Raw genomic sequence first — 25,086 nt, 5'->3', positions numbered from 1 at the left:
CAGAAAATGGATTTAAATGCAGTCATCCGTACTGGCCAAGACTGCTGTGGGAAATCAACCAACCAGGTAGAACTTTCTAACAACATCTATTCGGGAGGCTTTGGTTCCCATGTGGGGCCTATACACATGGTGCAGGAAGCCTTTCCAACCTCAGTTCATTGCTGGCGGGGAAGGAATATCAGCACATAACAGCCACAGAAATGAATAGTGACTGTATTTGCAGAGGTTGGTCTGGTTTTTTTCCCCTTTTAGTTAAAGCGTTAAGAGGGAGCTGGTTTGTAGAGGCCTTTTTTTGCTCTGATCCAGGTTGGGGGAGGGGGGCAACTGTTATTGTTCCCTCTAGTTGTGAACTCGGATGGTGAGTGACAGCTGAATTGGAGGATGAGAGAGAGAGGGAGGGAGGGAGGGAGGGAGGAAGGATGGTATTGACTTGCTTGGTAGAATTCTGTTTGCAAAAGTACAAGAAGTCTTTTAATAGAAAGGTGGTGGCGGCAGCAGCCCCATGTGCAAAAGAAAAGAAAGAACTGTGCACACTCAGTAGCCACAGATACTGAGAGTCAACTGGAAAAGAAAATTGGGAACTTTTGGGCAGGGCAGATAATGACCTAGGGGTCAAGGGCATGCCAGGCTGACTGGAAACCTGTACTTTTAAATACTTTTTTTTTAAAAAAGAGGCAACATTAAAGCTACACGTTTGTATGGAGAGAGCAGTCAACAATACAAAAAAGCCAACACCCTGCTTATCTGGAACGGTGTCTACAAAACACTCAGGCCTGGTATTTGGTGGACCTCTAGATGTCGAGTGCTCTAGTTCTTTCTAATACGCTGTTTAGACACTTCCGTTGGGAGACCGTGCCTGGCCATCTTCCATGTAGATGTTCGCTTGCTTACTCAACTACCTTAAGAATCAAAGCCAGAATAGCCAAGATCCATAAAGTTCAGCATTCCATTTCCAAAAGTGGCCAGCCAGATATACCTCTGGGGTGCCACACACAGGTCATGGGCAAATGCCTTCCCCTCGTTTTTCCCAGCATTTGGTATTCAAATGTATAGTGCTGCTACAACTATGGTGAACACCTCCCCTTATCCTGGGTTCCTTCCAGAGGATTGAGACTTCAAGTCCCCAAATCCCAGACGACTGGCCATGCTGGCTGAGGCTGGTGGGATTTGCAACGCAAAACATCAGGAAGGACCCAGGCTGGAGAAGTCTGCTTTAGACAGACCTATCCTCCATGGAGTTATTTTCTATTTTATTTTTATTCATTAATTGATACGTTTATACTAAGGGGACCCTAGTTGTGTGCACACTGGGGTTATTTTATTTTGTTTTGTTTTATTTATATCCTGCCTTGCTTGCAAGGAGCACAAGGCCGCATACATGTTCCTCCTCCTCCTCCTCCTCTCCATTTTATCCTCATGACAACTGTGTGATAGGTTGGGCTGAGAATCAGTAACTGGCCCAAAGTCGCCAATGAGTTTCATGGCTGAGTGGGGACCAGAACCCAGATCTCCTGAGTCCTAGTCCAACACTAATTGCTACACCACACTGGCTCTCATTTTACTGCACTCTGTTGGTATAAGTTTATTGGGTTCTTATGCTGAGCTTTATTCCAATGCTGGGTGGGTGATGGGAGGGCTGGAGAGTGGGGCAGAGGAGGAACTGGAAAGAGGCCAGGAAAGAAGATTAGCAAGGAAATTAGAGGGGGAGGGGGAGGCTGGAAGGAAGGAACAGGCAGGTTTGGGGGTGGGGATGAGAAGGGGAGGATGGAGCTAGGACTGGACAGCATGGAGGAGACAGTCCAATGCTCTAACCACTATCTTTTAAAAACTAATCTAAGCTACTGGCAATCACTGCATCTTGTGCTATCTGGTTTTATGAAGTTATATTACGCTTAATAAATTATAGCACGCTATAAACAGACAGCAAGAGAAGACCAAGGATCACCATGGCAAGGACATCTCTAGGAATTCACCCAGATCTGCTTCAAGCAATAGCAAATGAAGGATAACTTAACAACCACATGCCTCATCCTCTGTTGATAAGGCAACTGGCTAACCCGATGACAGGGGATCTGAAGTTTCACGCCCTCCCCTGACGTTAGCACGTGGTAAGATAACATCAAAACCTGAGAACTCCCCGCCTTTGAGAAGGGACCAAGCTCACCTGGGAGATTTCAAGGCAAGGCAGCTTGCCCACTTGAGCCCCAGTGAAGCCGTACACGGAGTTAGCGCTGACCTTGAGGGCCAGCTGCCGTCCATCCAGCACCTGGCGCTTGAATGGATCCGTCTCCTGCTTAAGTTCTCCCTTGGCCCTGAACCAAAGAGGGAACAGAAAGAGGGAGAGTAAGGAATGATTGCTGGCACTTCGAGACTGGCCTCTCCAACCAGCCCTGACTATTGGGAATTATTAGAAATCCCACATGCTCATTCATAAGGGAACCTTTCAAACTCTTGACAGCCAGGGCTCCCGGCTTCCAAATCCTCTGGACTTTGACTTACTGAGTGCCATGCCCCTGCCACACGCACCTAGCCCTCCCCAGAAGCCAAGGCATCCTGGCTCCCAGAACCAGCTCTCTAAACGCCCACTCCAGGGACCCAAGCATTTCTCTCTTCCTTTTAATTGATGTTTTCCCTCCCTTAAATCTTATTCCCAGTCATTCCTCAGAGAAGACACAGATTCTGGTCCCTGCTCATGAAGAGCCGGATTATTATCCCAGTTAGCTAGATATCGGCCACTCTGACTAGCATTAGTGGTCCAAGGTTTCAGGAAATGCCTTTTCCCAGTCCTGTTATCCAAGATCCTTCTAGCTAGAGATGCCTTATACTGAGTCTGATTCTTGCTCCATCTAGCCCAGTACTGTCAACACTGACCGGCAGCAGCTCTCCAAGGCCCCAGTTTTTCCTGCTCTACATGGAGATGTTGGGGATGAAACCTGGGGTGTTCTGCACGCCAAAAGGGTGCTCTACCCGAGCTACCGCCTCCCTGCTTCCAACTGCCTTAAGCCCCTGCAGATGTCCCTCCCTCCCCTCGCTTCACCTCTTGCGGGCAGCCAGCAAGTTCTCCAGGATCTCCGGCAGCAGCCCTTTGCGAACAGACGCCTTCACAAAAAGGTCCCCGGTCGGGGTGCGAATGAACTGCTCTGCTGAAAGCCTAGTGGGAAAGGGCAACCATCCATCAGGGAGCAGACAACCGAGGAGTTTAACTATCCACGTTTACACATTGCCAGCCCAGTCTCCAATCCCACCCCCACCACTCCTTATTTGGATAGCCCCCAGACCCACCCACGGTGTCCCTCCCCTGCCCTGCCCTTGCTAATTTCACTCCTCGCTAAGACCCTGCCAGGGCAGAGAAGAGATCTCCCTTTCCTCCAGGGCATCAGGGACTGCCACAAGAGACAGGATGGCAGGCAAGGTGGACTTGCACCCCAATCACACTTGCTCCGGAGAAACTCAGCTTTTCCCTCTTGCTTTGGTTCTGCCATACGATTGGCTTCTTAAAACATCAGGCAGATCAACACCCTCCCACCCCAAGGGCTGCAATGGCCCCTGCCACATTCACACGGCTGTGGTGCCATTCAGTTCACAAAATTAAAGAAGGCAGTAGTTGATATGTTAGAAGAAAAAAATCTGTGTGAGGTTTTTCTGCCGGGCTTTAAGCATTCAAGTGGATATATAGAATGATGTCTGGAACCCCTGCCTTTTTGGCTGTGGCATTATCCCTATGGTTGGTGTAACTCTGAAGAAGCAAATCAGCGAAAACAGGATTAATTTGCACCGGTAGCCTGTTTGGAGCCTGAAAGGCCTATTGAAGGAAATGTGTGTTAGTTCAAGGGATATTGTGAGATTTTGTTATTGAAAGAAGTCTATGTCAAATTAAAAACAAAAAAACAGTATTGAGATTTTTTACCACCCCCTTTGTTAATATGTTTAGTATTTAGAATATTGTATATTATAGTAGTTGTGTGCCTTTGGCACTCGTTGGCCCCATTCAGTTCTCCATGCAGCCCAGCAGAAGAGGCAGCCGGAGGCCTTTCTCCACTCACCCGTAGCGCTCGACTGCCCCCTGTTGCAACAGTGTGGTATAGCACAGGTTGTGAGCCATCATGATGGAAGGGTACAGGGAGGAGAAGTCCAAGGTGGCTATGGGCACGTCATAGTAGCTAAAAGAGAAAAGAGAGCAAACAGCTTTCGCTGGCTTCCCTCCAGATAACCCAGGAATTTCAGCTGTTAATCCTTGGTCTGTCTCTCCTAGTAAGCAACGCCGTTTCTCACCAAGGAAGCAAAAGAGGGTCCCATACCTCACTCAATCTCATCAGAAACTTCTCCCTCACGCCCCGAAGTAGAGCCTTCTTCTTCACTGCCTCAAAGCTGGAGCAGCATGGGCTGCAACCTTCTTCTCCCCAACCCTGCTCCTTTCGCCCTTCCCGGTTAACATCTCTGCATCCTGGCCCCTGCCTGAGATGTGACTGGAAGCCTTCCTGCACCAACACCGAGCGAGTGAGGTCAGCCACCATGGCAAGCCCCTTCTCTTTGTCAGGGTAGAGGGAAAAGGCCCATTTCCCTAGCTTCGGTCCCTGCAGGCCTTACCCCTTTTGCGGCTCAATGACGGTAGCCCCAGCATAGTCCTCCCCGCCTTCCGACTTCACCACTGGCATCACCAGGTTCTGCTTCATGGCCTTTGGGTGGAGAGAAAATGTCAGCTTGGGGTTTTCCTCAGCACTCTCCCCTAAACCACAGTATCACCCCTAAGTGGGTCTGTCCGACCAGCCTCCGTGCAACCTGCTTATTGGCCAGACTTCTCTTATTATTTGTTGTTTTGCTTGTATATCACACACAGGTACTTTACAGAGTAACATGATAATTTTAAAAAGAGAGAGAGAGAGGTGGGTGGAAGAGGAGTGTTGTGAAAGTAGTCCTGGCAAAGCTAGACAGCCCAACACCAGAACTGTCTGACTTTATCTCAACCTTATGATTTTCTAGACATTTGGTTGCCAGTGGTGAACAACGATTTATTGATATTATTACAGTTTCAACTTAGATCCTACGCATGGCATTCATGGTGGTAATCTGCAGATGGCACTCATGGCTGACTGGAACCAGCACACCCAGAAATACAACACAGTGCCATGTCAGGAGACCTGAAGCTGCTTAGAAGGCAAAAGATGATAGTAGAAGCAGGAAGAGAGGGAGGATGAGTGGAGAAGAGGTGGAAGGAATAGCCTCCTCAAGGCTGCTTTATCTAAAGTAAAAGAGAACCAGTGTGGCATAGCAGTTCAGAGTGTGAGATTTAGGATGGGGAGGGAGGGAGGGAGGGAGGGGCACCCCAGATTCATATCCCCACTCAGCCTCAAAGCTGACTAGGTAATGATCAATTGGCCCAATTTACCTGAAAAGGGAGCTGTGAGGATTAAAGGATTGTGGAGGGTGGGAGGATAATATATGCCACCATGAGCACTTTGTGGAAGGGGTAGGATAAAAATGTCATTGATAGAAACGTAACAAAACTGGATACTAAGCTTGGGGCCGGGCTTAAAACCCCTGCTCCATTGTGAATTTAGTCGAAAGGCACAGGTAAAATGGGAACAAAACCTAGGGTGACCATATGAAAAGGAGGACAGGGCTCCTGTATCTTTAACAGTTGTATTGAAAAGGAAATTTCAGCAGGTGTCCTTTGTATATATGGGGAACCTGGGGAAATTCCCTCTTCATCACAACAATTAAAGCTGCAGGTGCCCTGCCCTCTTTTAAATCTGATCACTCTAGTACAGCTCCTGTAACATGTATTGTATTATGCATACAAATAATACCTGCTGAAATTCCCTTTTCTATGCAACAGTTAAAGATACAGGAGCCCCGTCCTCCTTTTCATATGGTCACCCTACAAAACAGAACCTACGGAACAGGGTTTTTGTCAGGAGGAATGACATGTACGGCCCAATCCTATGTTTGTCTACTCAGAAGTATGCCCCTCCAAGATCAATGGGGCTTATTCCCAGGTGAGTGAGCGTAGGATCGCAGCCTTAGACTGCAAAGTGGAATGATCTCCCTGACGAGGCTCGCCTGGCACCAACGCTGCTATCTTTCCAGCGCCAGGTTAAGACTTTCCTCTTTGCCCAGGCATATGGCGGCACATCCTAATCACCCACATGTTTAGTTTTAAATCGGCTTTTAATGCTTTATGTGTGTATATTCTGTGTTTTAGAGTTTTAAATTTTGTATACTTGTTTTTACCTCAATTTTAGAATTTCTGGAAACCGCCCAGAGAGCCCTGGCTATGGGAGAGGTATATAAGTGTAATAAATAAATAAATAAATAAATAAATAAATAAAGTGTTTTTGCACATTAGAAGGACGATGCACATCTTTCACAATGAAAACCTTCCAGGATTCCAATGCTTGAGCCACCCTCAACTCCCCCCCCCCCCCCGTGCCCCATACCTGCCGCAGGAGCTGTGAGACGACCTTGATTTGCTGTCCCCGTGCCAGGAGGTAGCCTAGAGGGACACCGGTAACTCTCGCCATCTCCATGTAGTTGATGACACACATGAGCTTCTCCAGAAGCCGCAGGGGCAGGTAGGCATCCTTGAGGCAGTACACAGCCAGGCGCCGGCGTGACTGATCGGAGCCATTCTGCCAGAAGGAGAGAGAGAACGCTTGCAAATTAAGATGGGGGAAGCAAATACACCTTTGCCTCTGGATACAGAAATGAAGGAGACAAAAGCTTCTTGGCTGTTCCAGATTAGAAAGCAGGAGGACTATTCATTATCTGCACAAGGCAGAGCCAGAATGTCACATGAAAGAAAGCCAAAATATAAGCAGAGGGGCTTATTTTCTATCTAGCCTGGCTTTTTAACGCAGTATATTTCAGGCTACAACTACATAGCTTGAAGTATATTACATTTAAAAAGCACCAAAGGGGTGGGTGGGTATCTCCTCCCACATGTACATCCCCATTCTTTAAGATCTGGAACGAATAATCTTTAGATACTTCCATTGCCTATTACATCGGCGGCCAATAAAGAGGGGGTTTCCTAGGTGATTGTCCCAAAAATTATGAATCTAATTTGGGAGCTTGGATTGTGAGATTTCAAAACCTGCCAGTTCTTTAAGACATTTTTTGTTGCTATTAATGTGCCTTTTGGTTAAGTTCAGTTTTATTGGCTGATGCATAGGGGGTTTCCCTCTTGCTTATTGCTCGTTTCCAGGCAGCTTTATGGAAGTTTTGTATGTTTTGCTTGGCTCTATTTATTGTTCTCTGCCTTAAGAATCACCGTATAGAAAAGGCAGGTCATAAATTTTCTAAAAAAACACACAAAGAAAACCTTATTGGGAGTTACAAGGAAGAAGGTAGGCACAAAAACATAATTCCCCAAACAGGAATTAAGTATGTTGTTGCTGTATATACTTAAATGGATTCCCACAACCAGGAGGGCTAGGAACTTGCTTTTTTAAAAGGTGAAGACTCCCTGACATTTGTCCCTGAAATCCAAATTTTTGCTTGCAAAGATAATGGATCAGGAGCAAAACCCAAAGTCAGGGATGGGGAACCACCAGTACAGGGCCTCCCCACCTAGTTCGTGCCCTCCCTTATCGCCCCACCACTTCCACATTCCATCAATCAGGCTACTTGAAGGCCTCCACTGGTGTCAAGACTTGAATTGCTGCACAGGGGGAAGAGGAAGGGGTAACTTCCGCTCCCCGTGCACCACAATCCCCTCAAAAACTTTCTCCCTCACTCCACGTAGCAATTTGGGATTTAAGAAAATCCTCCATGGGTACCAATGGGAGCTTTTTAAAAAAATGTAAGTACTTTGGGGGTGGATGCAGAGGGGAGGTAGTTGGGGATAGAAAGAGAGAGTTGTATGGATGGGGGCCTTTGACTCCAGCAATGCTCAACATTGGCATGGGCCCCCCAGGAACATTCCCCCAAGAGGGAATGTGGCCTGCCAATCCAAAGAGGTTCCCCAGCCCAGCTCTACCTACTTACAATACCTCAGACAACCCTAGTATGAGCCTGGTGTTTGCATACAAGCAGGAGTGCTAATATAGAAGTGGACCTCGTGTACTGCTATCTAATGAACGGCCCTAAACAGAGTTAATTTTATGCCACCATTGGATCCCAGGGAATCAAAATATAAATAAATAAACCCTAAGACTTGTAGTTCAGGGGAGGGGAGGGGGGAATAAAAAATCTTAGAGTCCTACACTTGTGTCAGGAACATGGCATGGGCGGATCCAAGTCAGCATTCAGGATATTTCAGGCATCATAAGGAGGATTGCTGTTAATGGTACCAAGCTACCATGGACATCAGGGAAGTGTCATCAAGTCAAACCCACAACAGATGAGACCAAATGGACAGCGCAAAATAAAAGCTACTAAGTAAGTTTCTTCAATAGAGAGGAAAGCTGGTCAGCTCACACGGTCAGACTACCAAGGGTTACCTGCAGGTCTGTGATGATAGAGTGCTGTACATCTTCTTTCTGCTCCTGCAGGAAATGGTAACTGACGGCATTCAACGTGTAGGAGCGCAATTTGTAATCCCGCAGCAGGACCTGGACAGGGGGATGAAGAGCCAAGCTGTGAGAGCCAACATGGTCCAATGGGCAGGATACCGTCCTTGCATTGGGGAAACCTTGGCCGCTGTCACCACCTCTCACCCTGCACTGCCCTATCTAAAAAACGGCACCAGCAGCCTTCCTTACCTGAAGCAGATCAAACTGGGCTCTGCCTTCCATGTTAATGACTTTATTCTCCCGCCGGCCCATCTGCTTGGACTGGAAGGAAGAGTCACGGATGACAGACTTGCGGGCAGGAATACGTCCCAGGAAGGGAAAAGTGGAGACCTGGGAATGAAGAAAAGCAAGCTGTGAGGCATGGTGCAGGAGGGGGATGAGAGTGCAGAGGGGTTATAGGTTAGTCTGGTCACTGGCAAAAAAGGCAGTCTTGGTTAATCGATTAATTGGGAAGCAGATTTTTAAAAAATGATTAAGGGCACAATCCTATGCATGTTTAGACAGGAGCATTTCCCAGCATGGCTGGGTGGGGAGTTGCAGGATTTTGGGGGGGGGTCGTAGAATTTTTTTTCCTATCTAGACATGCATAAGATTACATCTTAAAGTTACCCTGCACCTTTTCCCGTAGAACTCCTGGCTTTTTTCCTCCTTACATGTAAACTGATGAAGATTTAATCAATCAACTAATCTTATATGATCAGTCAACAAAACAAGAAACAAACAAAGCAGTCAGGAAGACGAATGCCTTTGTGGGAAGCCTGTGTGGGAGGGAATGAGAGTGAACTGGAGTTTTCTTAGAAGCAGTCGGCATGGGGTGTGGTCGGAGAATCCCAAGTTTATTTTAAGGCTTGGCAAATGTTTCTACAATGGGAGCCATTCAGGGTCACAGATTCTTTCTTTCTACCTTGTTGGGACTTCTCCATAACTCTGACTCAGGCTGGCAACGTCCCTGACCAGCAGGGACATGGGTGGGGACATCTTATTTATTTATTTATTTATTTATTTTACAATATTTATATGCTGCTCTTCCAAAAGATTTCAGAACAGTGAACAAATAGAATAAAAGAATAAAAACACCATTATTTATCCATTTATTGCATTTCTATACTGGCCCAATAGCCGAAGCTCTCTGATAAAACTGTGGTTGGTCATTCAAGGAAAGCTTCCTGAAACAACGTTTTCAGGAGGCGCTGGAAGCAATACAATGTTGGCACATGCCTGACCTCCAAAGGCAGGGAATTCCACAGGAAAGGGGCCACCACACTGAAGGGTCTTCTCCTGGTGGACTCCAATCAGACCATAGGTCCATGTGGAACCACCGGGAACATGACCTCAGTGACAGCACAGGTTAGTCTTGATCAGGTTTTGCAAAGTTGGGAGAACCCTTGCTGTAGAGAGCTGGGTTTCAGGGCTGCCAGGCTGGCCCAAAGCAGAGCCCACTACAGCAAGAGCTGACGTGTTCTCTTCCAAGCAGTTGATGCAGAGAGAGCAGGAAGAGGGGGGGGTTCCCCTCCCCACCCACCCCATTTCCCAGATTACAGGGAACAGACATTTCTCCACTGCTCTTTCTTACGTTGTGTCCAACTGATGCGTATGCATGCCAAAAAAATATCAAGGCGGACAGCCTTTGCGAGTGTGATGGTACATGGCTTTGGGGCAAGGGTGGGTGTAGTAGCTAGTTTCCACTGACATTGTGTCCCGTGGATCAAAACAATTCCACACTCCTGGCCTAGAACCAGCTGCACAAAGCCGTGTGTGTGCTGACACGAGGAGAGTTGCATTGCATTCTGCTCAGAGAATAGGAAGTTGTGGGTACAGCCTCTGTTTAAAGTATGAATAGCAGCACAACTCCATCCGGGGATGGGAGAAGGAAAGTGGGGCTTACTTTGAGAGTCTGGGCGCGCGTGATGAGATAGGGAAGGTCGAAGTTCTGGATGTTATAGCCAGTGATGATGTCAGGGTCGACAATTCGGATAAATTCCGCCCAGGCCTGGAAGAAAGTTGAAGAGTTACATGATCATTACACCGTAGATGGAGACCATAGCTCTACCATGGGTCCAGTATTGTCTGACTAGTAGCAGCTCTGAGCTCTGTAGGATCACACGCAGAGCTCTTTCCAAGCCGGAATTCTGGAGAGACACAGCCAAAACAAATGTCTCTAAACGGCTGCATCTCCCCACTGCCTCTGCCTGGATTTCTGGTGGTCTAGATAAGGGAAGGCCTTAAAAACACATTCACACCTTGCACAAGTTCCCCAAATTCAAGAGCCACCCTATCTAGCCTTGCTGTGGGAAATGGCAGGGAATTTTGAACAACAGAGCATATTTGAGGCATCCAGCCAGTCACCAATATCTTTAGCAAAGGTATCTTCACAGGTATTTAGGGGCTGCAAATGACTCCCAGTAACCCCATCAGAGATCAGACACTAGTCAAAAATGTTCACAAATGCCTGCCTCCATACGAAAGGCTCCTTGCATCTGCAAACCTATTGGCATTATAAGCCTGCCTTCCCCAAATACCAAGTCTGCTCACTTCTGATCCCCTCAGAGGCTTGCCAGTTCTTTCTCAACAGCAGAAGCATAAAAACAAGCCAAGCTAAAGAGAAGGGTGAGGAGTGGACAGACCAGCTGCAGGCCCTACGACCCAGTCAAACCTTTCCTCCACAAGGAACGTCATCGGACTCGATTCTTACCCAGCATTCCACCATATTACCCCGGCACCCTCCCATCTCTGCCCATTTCCCTTACGATCGGATCAGGGCTCCGGGCCTACCCCCGATCTTGCACTGTCCCCGGTACCTTGAGCAGCTCTGCCTCCTTTTGGAAGCAGAGCACCTGAGAGCCGACGATAGGGGCACAGGACTGCAAGGTGAAGACGTTGCGCACAAAAGGGTCCTTCTCCCCCTGGCGTAGGACCATATTGGCAATCTGGATGACTGGGTCCTTCTCTGGTTCGGGGAAAATGCCTGAGCAGAAACACAGGAGGGGGAGGGTTAACACAACAGCTGAAAGTCGTCGTCCCCCATCCTTCAGGGACTACTCTGAACCTAATTGTGCTAAACTCCCTCTTATTGTTTAACTCCTTCACTTACAACCAACATAGATCAAGGGTTCAACTTACAAGTTCTTAACCCACACCATGTCCCATGGTCAGGGCAGGGTGTCCTGCCTCTGACAATAAAGTGAATAACTACTGATTCTGAAATCTAACGAATATAGCCTTTTACTATTATGAAGGGATGGGGAACTCCTTTTAGCCCAAGAGCCAAATTTAGTTTCAAGGAAGGTCTCAAGGGCCACATTCCAGTGATGGGCAGGGCCAAAGGCAACCACCCCCCCACACACACAAAATGCCAACACGTTGTAGTCTAAAGCTCTTACTGCCAATAATTCTTAGGAGGCAGTTGAACCTTTTAGAATGAGGGTGGAAGACATACATAAGTCAAGAAGCCACCAAACAATCGATGGTTGGGAGAAAGAAGGGGGCGTGGCCATCTGGGGAACCCTGAGGGGTGGATTAGGACCCTAGGAGGGCCGGGTTCAGCTCCCAGGCCTGAGGTTTCCCACCCCTGCTATACTCACATAGCTGCTTCATTTACCCAAAGGATTTTCTTGGCCCATACAGCGAAGGCAGCCTTGCGGTTAGCCATTCGCCCAGGGAAAACAGCACTTTCCGTCTTGCCAGGCCTACTGCACAAGCCAACCCATAGCATACCATGTTTGAGTGAGCTGGCAAATATCCCCACTTCTCTGCAGGCGTAACTTAAGGAAGAGCCACTTGAGTGCTAACTGTACATCTCACCAAACTGGCCTGTTCACACTGAGACTATTCCAGGGTTATATGCATTTGACATTATTATAAAACTGGTGTGTGGAGTTACCCCGCAGGGCTCTGGATAACTAGCCGCCCGCCTCCAGACCCTAAATCCATCCCACCATGTCACACTTTGCCCACTCAATGTTCTTTGATACCTTTGCGTCCAGCGCACTCAATATCAAAGCTGAGTACACGCAAAGGGGCGATGCATTGCCACTCTCCCTCAGGGGGGTGGCTAACAAAATCCGTCCAGGCCACGTCGGCTTCCAGCTGGCAGAGCGATGCCTACAGGCAGGGAGGAAAAGGCAGAATTAATAACAAGAGAAGTTCCTACCATATTTATCAAGAAGTCTTCAGCCCTGGAAGATCCTTTCCACCATCCCAGCCTCAGCCCACATACACAGTGTTTACAGCTTTCAGAAAAGATCCCTTCCTCTAGCAGTCACACAACTGACATGTTTCCTGCACATCAAACTCTGGCCAGGTTGTACCAACAACAACAAAAAATCACACCAACCCACTCGCTCACTCCCACCCACTAGTGGCTACTCTTGCAGCCAGTGTGAGTGTCATCCAGTGATTATAGAGTTTTGGACTAGAACTGGGCAGAAAAGGGTAAAAAAAAAACCACCTAGCCACAAAGCTCACAGGGCAACCCTGGGCCTGTCAACATCTCTGAGCCTAACCTACTTCAAACAATTGTTGAGGATAAAATGAGATTGGGGGGGGGGGGGGCACATATGCCTTGAGAGACAAGGAGGAATAAAAATAACTGAATATTGAAAATAAAGTTTCAATGTGGCCCTAATTCTCTGTGTGTGAGCCATACACATACATACACAACATCTTAGATCTATCTTTCCCAAAGAGCCCTATGTATCAGATTCATCACCCAGCATCTAGTTAACAAGTCCCCCATGGCCCTTAACAGATCTGCCCTGGATTTCACATTTTAACCAAGAGAATCTAAAATCCTAGCCAGAAATTCTTCCTTCTCCAATAAACTATTCCCTCCCTTTCATTTATATCATGTCTTTCCACTAAAAATAACATTCAAGGAGACTAAAGAAAAAGGTACTCTGTTCCCCACATTTAAAAGACATTGCCTAATCTGAAACTCGCTCACTCAATAAAGGAAAGTTCCATACCCAATACTGTGAGAAATCCCACCTATCCCCGAGGAGGATAATGGGGTGTTACAAACATGGTTTAAAATCTCACTACAAACCCTACAAGTTCCCTCTGAGCCACTTGCTGAGCAAAGACAACTCTGGTATCTATACTAGCCTTCCTTAACCTGATGCCTTCCATCATGCCCAGCCACATGTTTAATGGGCAGGCTGGCCAAGGATGATAGGAGTTGCAGTTCAACACATCTAGAGGGTGGCAGCTTGGGGAAGGTTCACCTATAATAAAAGAATCACTAACAAGGCCATTCGCCAGAAACTCTCCTCTGTCTACACCTTCAGAAACCTGTTCCCCAAAGCACCTTGGGTGGATTCTCCTTGCTGGATTCTCCAGCAGGCTGTTCCTGACGCAGGCGATATTTTCCAGCAGGCAACTCAATCCAGTTGCAGCCAACAACATCCCGGTCCACCATAAACCTAAGTTTGGAGAGAAATCTTGGGTATTATGGCAGCTGTAGAGAGAAACTTGAAAATTCGCGTCTTCCCATCAGCTTCAATTTTCTTTTATTTAGGCCTGTTTCGGGGCGAAAAGCTCTCTGAATGCAGTTCACGAATGACATCAAGTTTGGGAAGGCTGATCTATGTAGATCAGCCTTCCCAAACCTGGTGTCATCTAGATGCTTTGGGCTAAAACTCCGATCAGGCCCAAGCCCACATATCCCACGATCAGGAATGCAAGTGTTGTAGTTGAGGATGGCTCCCACGGAACAATTCACAAAGCCAAAAAGGGGAAGAGTTGAGGGAAAGCAGAAACAAGCATTAAGGGGAAGGAAAAAGGAAGGAAAGGAACCTCTCGTGCAAGCACTGAGTCATTACTGACTCTTGGAGGGACGCCAGCTTTCGCTGACGTTTTCTTGGCAGGCCTTATAGCGGGGTGGTTTGCCGTTGCCTTCCCCGGCCGTTATTACCTTTCCCCCAGCTAGCTGGGTACTCATTTTACCGACCTCTGGAGGATGGAAGGCTGAGTCGACCCGAGCCGTCTGCCTGAAACCAGCTTCCGCTGGGATCGAACTCAGGCTGTGGGGAGAGTTTCGGCTGCAAAAACTGCTGCTTTACCGCTCTGCGCCACACGAGGCTTATTAAGGGGAAAGGGACACACAATTTTTACAACAGATCCCCCCCACAGGGGGATCAACATACCCAGAATCCATCCAGGTGTGCTTATATCCCCACTTCCCCCTTACATATCATGCTGCAGGATCCTGGCCACTCATTTTTGATAACAGCATCTCCATAAACAACATAAGCCTCATCCAGATACCCTCCCATTTCAGTTTCTGAGCCTTTTCCAAAAGCCACACAGCATCAAGCAACCATGAGGGCTAGGAATCTCATTGTGCTGAGGTTCACCTGGCTGGTGAAACAGAGCACAGTGGAAGTGCCAGGTTTTTTAAAGGAGGGAAGCAAACGGTCCTGACAGTGGGTCCTACCTGATTTCAAAGTCAATATTTGACTCGTAGGCTTGGAAATGGTGCACTCCCAAAGTTCCACACCGCAGTCCCTGTTCTAGCAACCTCTTGGCTGGGGCAATAAGCCGAGGCATTGCCATAGTAATTTTCAGGAATGGAATGAGATGTTGCCCGTGGTAGCCATACATATCTGAGGTGAGGAAAAACAGTCTTAGGGCATAAAACAAATTCAGCCTCGTTTGGGACTGTGGATACCCTTACCCCAAATCCCTATCTTCTTCTCCCCATCACCCAACTTCAACAGCTTCCATATCTGCATCTTCTTCCTTCCTCCCAACTTTGCACATCCAGTGCAGATCATAGGCCCTCTAAACATTTATTATTTTATTTATTTATTTAAAGCATTTTTATAGCGCCGCCTCACCATTTCTGGCATCGAGGTGCTTTACAATAACATATAAAACAATTCCATTAAAACCCTTAACCCACGTTAAGACAATTCCATTAAAACCCTCATCCTCAAACCATTAAAAGCCCTCAAGCCCAATTTAAACCACCCCCTCCCCAAACTCTTGTGAAAATAAAAACGCCTTACAAAGGCGCTTGAAGCGATTGAGAGTGGCAGCCTGTCTAATCTCCAGTGGCACATTACTCCATAACCGGGGGCCAGCTACTGAAAAAGCCCTGGCCCCTGCACATTCCAATTTGTAGCAGGGGACCATCAGGGCACCCTGCTCCTGAGAGCGAGTCTGCCAATGGTGAGACACAGGAGAAAGGCGAGTGCTCAGGTATCTAGGACCCAAGCAATACAGGGCTTAAACAGTAAGCTCATAAAAGTTGCTAGTCTACAGGGAGGGTTAGTGATGGAAACACACACACACATACAATTTTTATAAAGTTTCCTTGCTTGGAAGCAATTTGAACTTGTCTGGGCTACCAAGAAAGTAGCTAATTACAAGTCTAGGTTGGAGAGAGACTAGGGTAGAATGGGCCCTGGATTTAGCACTCCAAAGGCCTTCTGACAGCCATAATCTTAGCTATTCAAGCCCAACTCAACCATTAAAGTAATACTAGAGAGAAACAGTCATAGCAGCAGGATGGTACCACTGGGATTGAGCATTTAACAGCAATATTGTCCAGGGTGCTAAAAGAGTCGGGTTACTGTGATTTTATGGCATAGCAAGAACCCCAAATCTGGGCCAAACCAAACACCTTGCCCAATGAAGAGAGAGCCTGCACACACACACACATAAATCTTTGCACGCGCTCACTTTGCTTGTTGCAGATCTCCACTGCCAGAACCACCTGGCTCAGACCGTCTTTGTTGGATCGCATGTCCCGGATGACAGCAGCATTCAGTTCCCGCTGAAAGTCAGCCAGGTGCTCTGCTTGGAACCCTGGCAGAAAAAATAGGAGGGAGAGGAGAGGGAGCAGGAAATGGATTATACTGCAGGATGGTTCAAGTTAGCCCCTCCTCCACCCTCTTTCTCTCCTCCATAGCTACACACTCACCTGCCGGTGCAGGCACATAAAAATAGGGGGCAAAACCATGAATGTGGCAACAAATACTGTTGCCAGCTGCAGTGACGCCAAACATACGCAGCACAGGAACTGGACCCTGGGTGGATCCTGGGAATCCAGGGATGTGAGAACCTATCTCAGGAAGAGAAGGGAGGCTGGATCAGCTGTTGAACATCAATAACGGACAATGTCTCTCCACTAGGAAATAACCACAGTGCTCACAAACAATGTAGCTAATATAGTGGACAAAAGTAAAAATGGGAGTTGAAGGGTTACTCTAGTCTGGCCTCGCCCAATCTGGCAACCTCCAGATGTGTTGGGAGTTGTAGTGTTGGGAGTTGTAGTCCAAAACCATCTGGAAGGTGCCAGGTTGGGGACAACTGCTCTAATCTCTTCTAGGCCAGCCTTTCTGTTTTCAATTCTTAGCAGCAATAACCCACTTTATTTTCTGTACTTTCTTATTCTGCAACTATGAGGCCTAGCAACTTGTGCTTCCCCCGCCCCCCGCCCCCATATGAAAGTCACTGTTTTTAAGGTTTTGCACACAGATTTTCAAGGACACCCTCCTACAAGCACCTCCTCACAACTCAGCAATCAGGAAAATGGGACTACAACTTACCTGGGGAATTCCAGGCCCCGTTCACTATGCCTGGCAAGCTAGTGCTAAGAACATTGTGGGGCTATTGTAGTTACCAAAAGCCCCAGGAACTATAATAGCATCAGACTTCCCTTCTAGAAGCAGAGAGTTATTGTTTAGCCCGACAAAGGGAATACTTAGTTCTGCAAACCCCTTCCCAGGAGGAGGAAAGAAACCCGGGATTCCCACCCCTCCGTCCAGGAACACCTTCAAGATCTTTCCATGAGCATCTCAACCTACTTCTGCACTCACCCACATAATAATCCAGCTCCACTTGCTGGAAACACAGGGTGTCCTCTTTGGGGTTTATTTTGGCAGGCAGTGGCCTCTGCCACTTGGGATTCCGCACTGATGAGAAGAGATTACCTGAAGGGGGTGGAGAAACCCAGATCAGAGCTCTGCAATCTCAGATCCCGCAAAACGAAATATCCTTACTTTCTCAAGTCCAATGTACTTGCTGAAAAACAGCAGGAAGAAGACAAGAGGCAGCAGAGGCAAAACCTTGTACCAGTGCTTGAAAAGTATTATTTTATCATGATACTTTATGTGTCCAACATATTTCACTGTTAGGAGCACAACGGAAAATGACATAATAAAAACAAGCAGGAATACTGAATACCGAAATTTAAGAATTGGACAAAGATCTTGTAAAAAAAAAGAATATACTCCACTTGTATAACAAATAAACATATAAAGCACGGGCATGAAACGTATGTCCCTACAACACTCATCGTTGGATACACTGCCTAGGGCTGATGGGAGCTGTAGGCCAAAACATCTGGAGGACCACAAGTTGCCCACTCCTGATATAAAGTGCTGATATAAAGCGCCTCAAAACCCAGAGTTCCTTGGGCAACCTGTGCCAAACAGCTTCCCCAGCTGCCTAATTCCACTGTTGAGTCCCTCTGTGGAGTTATTCTCCTAATCCCCTCCCTACGTGGTTCCCATCTTACTCACTAAGCGGGATGGCATCAGGTACCGGCTGTGCTTCTTTCATCTCCAGAGCCATCTCGGCCTCCACTTCATCCAGAAAAGCCAGCTCCTCTTCAAACTGTGAAGGGGCATCCTCCTCCCAGTCCCCTCCTCGTGGCCTTTTCCGTTGCGACAGAGGAGGTTCCCCTGTGGCAGAGCCTCCCACGGAAGCCTTTCGCTTGTTTTCCATCTTGGCATTCCTAGGAGATCAAAGAGTGCCCCATGTCAGTGGCCAACCCACTCTCTCATCAAAGTCGCGCTCTTGCCAAAAGGCCTCCATAGCTCCTGGTCACGCTCCCAGGGCAGAAGCAGGAGACATAAACTAAAGAACTCCAAAGCTCCCTTTGCAGCAGTCACTGTCTACATTATTTGTTCCTAGAAAGTCTACTGTCTCAACCCTCATGGGATCAGTCACTCCATCAGCTTCCCTGCCATTGCTTCCCCCCAAAATGTGGTATCACCGTTCACCTGCCCGAGGTACACTACCACTTCTGGCAGGCTTTGCTTATATTGATGCATGCAAAGCACGCAGACAGAAGACTGTGGTTATTTTTACTGCATATAATCACACCATAAGAAGAGTTCAACTGAAGGATCAGTGACGGCACTTTAGGCCAACCTATACATTAGACAGAAGACAGGTAAAGGTAAAAAGTTTTGTTTTACTGAAAAGCAACCCTGCAGGCAACAGTGAACAACAGGGGAGGATCTGCTTAACTCTTCCCTTCCTGTCATTTGCCCCCCCCCCCCCACAACTGTTTTCCAAACCACTAAGGAAAGGTAATCAAGTCCATTATCTTTCCCCCCCAATGGCGAGGGAAACAGTTTTGGAAGAGTAATTATGAGCAGACAACTAGCAAAAGGGAAAGGTTTAAGCAGTCCTCAAAACAACAGCCTCCACCAGTTACTTTTCAAAAATAAAAATACAAACCTTTGGGGAACTGTCCATATTTCTACTATGTGAATTTGGTCCTTAGACATCTTTAAAGAGGCATAGAATGATGGTCATACTGAATCAGACCAATGGCCCATCAAGATCAGCATTTTTTTTCAGCAATAGTTAGTCAGAGGTCCTGGGCAAATTTACAAGCAGCGCTGACACAAAATTGCCATCCCCAACCTGGTGTCTTCCAGATATTTTGGACTACAACTCCCATCATCCCTAACCATTGGCCATGATAGGAGAGGCTGAGAGATGTAGTCTGAAACATGTAGACTCTAGATGTTTTAGGACACCATGTTGGGGAAGGCTGTCCTGTAGCCTCACCCTTCCAAGTCAGACCATGGTGGGTTGTCTTTTTAGCTATCAGAAATAGTAGCCACCATTGATTCCATGAATTTTACTTCATTCTTTTGGAGCACACCCCTATGCATGTTTAGACAGGGGGGGAAATTCCTAACACTCCCAGCATTCCCCAGCCAGCCATGCAAGGATTTTTTTTCTGTCTAAACATGCATAGGCTGACCATATGAAAAGGAGGACAGGGCTCCTGTATCTTTAACAGTTGCATAGAAAAGGGAAATTCAGCAGGTGTCATTTGTATATATGGAGAACCTGGCGAAATTCTCTCTTCATCACAACAGTTAAAGCTGCAGGAGCTATACTAGAGTGACCAGATTTAAAAGAGGGCAGGGCGCCTGCAGCTTTAACTGTTGTGATGAAAAGGGAATTTCACCATGTTCTCCATATATACAAATGACACCTGCTGAAATTGTTTTTTCAATACAACTGTTAAAGATACAGGAGCCCTGTCCTCCTTTTCATAGGGTCACCCTACATAGAGGTGTGTCTTTAATAACTGTTTAGGCTGTGAGAGATAAAGCCCCTGACTTGACCTAGAAGGCGAATTTTAAATTTTGCGTAACTATACCGGAGTCAACAGCACCACGAATCAACCCCTCCCACAAGAGGCCTTAAGCACGACAACGCCTCGGTTGCTGCACGTGCGTACATAAAGCCGCCCCCAAGCGCCACGCGCTTCCCTCGCCCACTAGATTACCTCATCTATCCTGCCCCGCCCCTCCCCAAAAAACCTGCATTTGCACTTTATACAGCAAGTTGGGCAACGCATCTGGAGGGCACCAGGTTGGCGAATGCTGTGATACAGTCTGCCTCAGTTCTCCACAGGTCCTCTGCTGACCCCTCCCCAGGAATGACCTCTATCTTCTCGCCCTCAGCGCCCCCCATTCCCCACCCCCATTCGCCCCCTAAGTGTCCCCGAAATACTATACTCCTCAGATCCCCCTAAACACTCACCCCTTCTTCTCCCCTACCGGTGCCTTCACGTGACCCACCCCAGCAGCACCCCCAAACTACAAGGGCTTACCCGCCCTTCCCCCACCCCCCGCGACTGTCATCCCCGCTACAGCGCTCACCTCACTCCCACAGTTCCCTGAGCAGTCTCCCGCCAACAAGCTCAGGGGAGGAGCCTCGTTCTCCAGTGCCTTGTTGCCATGCCGACCCTCTCCCCATTGGTCATCGTCTTCCAGGAAGCGACGAGCAACCAAACCCTGTTCCGCGAGCTCTCGGCTGCTAAACGCATGCGTATCCCTTCCCTCCGGCGATCCGTTGGCGCCATCTTTAAAGTGTCAAAGACGCCGTGGTCCAAAGGCGCATGCGTAAGATCCCATGGTCTTGCTGCGGTTGGGAGAAGGGCATAGGAAAGACCCATTCGGCGATTAGCACAAGCCAGTGGAGGCTGGTGGCTCCGATTTTGGTGGCGCTCTGATCCACCCTGGGTTTCAGTCAAAACCTTTGCTCCGATCCTCTGATAATCTTGGTGATCTTTTCAGAAACTCCCCCTCCCATTCCTTTATCCTTGTGGGTAATGCCTTCTTAGATCATAAGGCTGTGGGCAAGAGCAAAGGCTGTCTTGTTTTACTGATCCTATATCAGCTGCTCTGGGAGCCTTTTTGTCTGAGGAGCAGGATAAAAATACTTTATATAAATAAATATAAGGGTTCCACCTCTCAGATATCTGCTTCTTTTTTTGAGATAGGATCAAAGCCAGCATCACTGGGCACCTGTCAAGACTCACACTCAATAGGGGCCCCAGTGCTACATTCTGGTATCTCCTGGCCTTTTTTTTTTTTAGATTTTCTTTTATTATTGTGAATATTGTGTTGTACCCTGCCTCAATCCAGAGGGAGAGGCGGGTAACAAATAATTTATTATTATTATTATTAACAGAACAGAAAATACATCTTGAAAAATGAAAGGGAAAAACCCCCAAACATTGCATATATAGGATTATCCTCATTTCCATCATGTGTATCGTTCACAAACAAAAAAGGGAGAGAATTATACAAAGGTTTCAAGAAAAACAGACCAGATATCTGTGTATTTATCCACTTGCAAATTGTGTCTATATAACATCCATTCAAAAGTTGATAATGTTAGTAGGTCTTTGATCCATTGCATTATGGGGGGTGTGAATTTGTCCTTCTAATGTGATAGTATAAGTCTTTTGGCTGTCATAGGGGCTCTGAAGATCCATCTGTGCTGACCATGTGTTAACTTCCAAGAAGCCGGTAGGTAATTTAGGAGGACATGCACATTGTTCCATATTATACATTGTTTCAGTACAAAGTTCATCCTTATTATAACCTCCTCCCCAAAAGAGGCAACTTCAGGGCATTGCCAAAACATATGAGTTAAAGAAGCATTAGATGCATTACGTCTCTAACAATTGTATGTGTTAGACGAACACTTATTGAAAAGGCATTGTGGAGTCCAATAAACCCGAAAAAGTGATCTTTCCAGTTACTCAATTAATTGGTCAAACTTGGAGTTGATGCCGATTGGAGATAGTATATTTCCTAGTGTGTTGGCTAATGGCCAATTTTGGTGCTGCCCTGCTTTTATTGCCTATCTGAGAATACTCATTCCAAGAGAGATACCTCAATTTATCAAAATAGACTTAAACTGATTAGTAAGATTACACAAGATATAGACAGATGTGCACCATTAAAGTTTAGTTTGTGGGGTAAAGTCAACACACTTAAGATGAACATTATACCTCAAATGCTTTATGTTATGCATGGGATTCCTTTACTTATACCTGGCAAATATTTCCAACAACTTAATGCTTTGTTTCATAAAGTCTTCTGGGGTTCTTTGAAATGGATCCAGTTCCAATTAAAGAAGGTGGGTTTAGTTTTCCAGACCTAGCTTTGTATCATCGGGCTTACCTATTGACTGCCACCATGGTCAGTTCTGGAAGCCTTATGGTTAGAACCTCTTCCCAAATGGATAGCACTCGGTTCTTGTCCTATCCGAATAAGTAACCTCCCTCTTACAATCTTGGCTGCTAGAGAGACAGGGTGTATAATATCACGTCAATTACAGTTTGATCCATTCTCTCATGCAAAATTGACTATAAGGGGAAAACCAGATTTAAGAATTGGAAGGAAAGCATTTCTGAGGAGGACATGGACAGATAAAATGATTTTTACTTTGGATCAATTAATAGGCTTAGACTATGAGTTTTTGTTCTTTTCAGACTTGTGTGTTAAATATAATTTACCTGCTACGGCCCACTGGTAATACTTGCAATTGCAACACCTGCTGGAACCTAGGTTTGGTCCAGCTGCTTTTACAGCTTCGGACCCCCCAGCACTGTTAGAAACACTTATAACAGCTGAACTGACATGTCGATCCACGACCCATATATATATTTAGAAGCAGTAAGTAAATATGATACCCATAGTTTAAGACTGGATTGGAATAGGGAATTGGAGTGCCCTATCTTGCCTAACCAATGGACGGTTGCCCTAGCATCTGTTTCTGAAGCTTCTATGGATCTCAGGTTACGTCTTATTCAGCTTGATTCCCTCCAGATGTTTCTCATGACAACTCCCATAATCCCTGACCATTGGCAATACTGGCTGGGGCTCATGGGACTTCTAGTCCAGGATCTGGAGGACACCAGTTTGCCTACCCTAAACAATGGATAGTTTGGCAACTTGACAAGGAAGAAGATGTGATATTGACTGGCCTGTGTAGGGAGGGTGGGGAGAAGCCATCTTAGCCACATCATAGAATTGGTCTTTCGTGCTTTGATAATCTGCGTGAATTTCTGTAAAGCCTGCCCAATGCTGTGAAATAGGCTTGTTTCCCATGTAAACCCCCGGATTGTGAAAAAGCTTCTCTTTTATTTTCCACGTCAAGCAACTGCACTTCCTTTCCCCCCCCCCCCCCATCTCTCTTTCTCTCTTTGTGGTGCACTTGCGTAAAAAAACACAGGGCTTAGAGTGAGAGGTGGTGCTTAATAGATAAGTGAACTGGATTGCATGCCAGAAGGTGTCCGAATGTTATAGGTTCCATTTTTTTCCCTTCTTGCCAAGTAATAGCCAGAATGGTAAAGCAATTCAAGTGATGGGCTTTGGCAAATCCCCAATCAGCCACCCTGAAACATACTAGGTAAAATTGGGCTAGTAGTCACTCCTGGGGCCTAACCAACCTCGCAAGGTTGTTGTCAGGATCAGTGGGCAAGGCCCCCTCAATGGGGCCCATCCCTCAGTGAGTCTATCTTTTGAAGACCTGTTTAAGTTAGTCACCTTTATTTTGAAGAAAAGAAAAAGAAAAGAAGAAAAAAAAACAGCTGCAGAGCAGAGCAGTTCTTTGCCCCTGAAGGTGCTGTTTGCAGTAAACACCACTTGAGAAAGGGGGTGGGGGGGAACATAGCAGCCAAGGATGGTTTTCAGCAGGAAACTGGCGTGACTATCTGGAGCATGTTCTGGCTCAGACTCAGCAGCTTTTCTTTCCTTCAAAATAAAATAAAAAGTGGTAAGTTTAGGCACGCACTTTGAAAAGTGTGAAGAGCACACACTATAATTTGGCCCTTAAAAGATAAGTGACGCAAGAGACAGGAATGGAGAGGCAAAGGTAGAGGAGGAAGATCAGTTTGAAAATGGCGGAGCAAAGCAATGATCACACTTGAAATGGTGAGTTTAGTTATGGTCACCTCACCGCACCTCAAAAAAGCATATTGTACAGTTGGAAAAGGTGCAGAAAAGGGCACCTCAAACAAAGGGCTCGAGCAACTCCCCTATGAAGAAAGGTTGGTGGGGGTGGGGGTTGAGCTTAGAGAAAAGGCGAGTGAGGGCGGACATGATAGAGGTGTACAAAATAGATCATTTTGTGGTTAGGGAGACGTTTTTCTCCCTCTTTTACAATACAAGAACCCAATGGGGGTCATCCCCATGAAGCTGAATGGTGGGAGTTTCAGGACAGTTAAAAGGCAGGTCTTCTTTGCACAGCACATAGTTTCACAATCACAAGATGTAGTGATGGACACCAATTTGGACGGTTTTAAAAGGGGATTTGACAAAGTCACGGAGATTAATACTCCTCATGATTATCAATGGGCTCATCTACACCAAGGAGGATATTCCACTATGAAAGTGGTATGAAAGCGGTACATAAAAGGCAGGAGCCACACTGCTGCTTTACAGCGGTACTGAAGTGCACTGACAACTGTTGGGGCCCTTTGACTTATATACCATATACCGCTTTCATACCACTTTCATACTGTTATATCCTGCTTGGTGTAGATGTGTCTTGGCCCCAATGGTTGTCAGTACACTTCAGTACCACTATAAAGCAATAGTGTAAATTATTATTATTATTATTATTATTATTATTATTATTATTTATTTATTTATTTATTTATTTATATAGCACCATCAATGTACATGGTGCTGTACAGATTACACAGTAAATAGCAAGACCCTGCCGCATAGGCTTACAATCTAATAAAATCCTCCAGTGCAGTTCAACACCGCTATAGTGTGGCTCCTGCCTTTTATATACTGCTTTCATAGTGGAATATCCTGCTTGGTGTAGATGAGCCCTATGGCTATTAGTCATCATAGCTATATGTCACCTCCAGTACCAACACAATCTGACTGAGCAGGGCTTTTCTTATGTTTTTATGAGTGAATTAATAGGCATTTGGGCCAGGGCAAAGCTACTAGGCAGAGTGTGGCGGCTGCAGATCCTGCGGCAGGGCTGGGGAGTGGTGTTGGAG

The 25,086-nt window shown here is 46.6% G+C and overlaps 1 protein-coding gene across 3 annotated transcripts in view; it reads right to left on the bottom strand.

Annotated features, from left to right (window-relative positions):
• The window catches only part of POLD1 (DNA polymerase delta 1, catalytic subunit), a 31,525-nt gene extending 10,994 nt beyond the window's left edge, over positions 1 to 20,531 (bottom strand). For 2 of the 3 annotated variants that reach the window (XM_063137658.1, XM_063137660.1), the window contains exons 1-17: positions 20,432 to 20,531; positions 18,041 to 18,255; positions 17,336 to 17,449; positions 16,438 to 16,578; positions 16,197 to 16,322; positions 14,947 to 15,115; positions 13,819 to 13,933; positions 12,485 to 12,614; positions 11,312 to 11,478; positions 10,399 to 10,503; positions 8,703 to 8,843; positions 8,442 to 8,552; positions 6,438 to 6,629; positions 4,588 to 4,676; positions 4,044 to 4,160; positions 3,038 to 3,151; positions 2,165 to 2,312 (exon numbers count right to left, since the gene is read on the bottom strand). In XM_063137658.1, coding sequence (XP_062993728.1) covers positions 2,165 to 2,312; positions 3,038 to 3,151; positions 4,044 to 4,160; positions 4,588 to 4,676; positions 6,438 to 6,629; positions 8,442 to 8,552; positions 8,703 to 8,843; positions 10,399 to 10,503; positions 11,312 to 11,478; positions 12,485 to 12,614; positions 13,819 to 13,933; positions 14,947 to 15,115; positions 16,197 to 16,322; positions 16,438 to 16,578; positions 17,336 to 17,449; positions 18,041 to 18,245 — 2,184 coding nt within the window. In that variant the 5' untranslated portion in view covers positions 18,246 to 18,255; positions 20,432 to 20,531. Of the gene's footprint in view, positions 1 to 2,164; positions 2,313 to 3,037; positions 3,152 to 4,043; positions 4,161 to 4,587; positions 4,677 to 6,437; positions 6,630 to 8,441; positions 8,553 to 8,702; positions 8,844 to 10,398; positions 10,504 to 11,311; positions 11,479 to 12,484; positions 12,615 to 13,818; positions 13,934 to 14,946; positions 15,116 to 16,196; positions 16,323 to 16,437; positions 16,579 to 17,335; positions 17,450 to 18,040; positions 18,256 to 18,986; positions 19,009 to 20,431 lie in introns of those variants that run through there. The other variant, XM_063137659.1, reaches the window with a different exon arrangement.
• Between the last annotated feature and the right edge of the window lie 4,555 nt (positions 20,532 to 25,086).

This window comes from Elgaria multicarinata, chromosome 11, assembly GCF_023053635.1.
Source record: "Elgaria multicarinata webbii isolate HBS135686 ecotype San Diego chromosome 11, rElgMul1.1.pri, whole genome shotgun sequence".
Taxonomy (NCBI): Eukaryota; Metazoa; Chordata; class Lepidosauria; order Squamata; family Anguidae; genus Elgaria; species Elgaria multicarinata.
The sequence above is the reverse complement of the archived record's forward strand: the minus strand, read 5'-3'. Positions and strand labels throughout refer to the sequence as shown.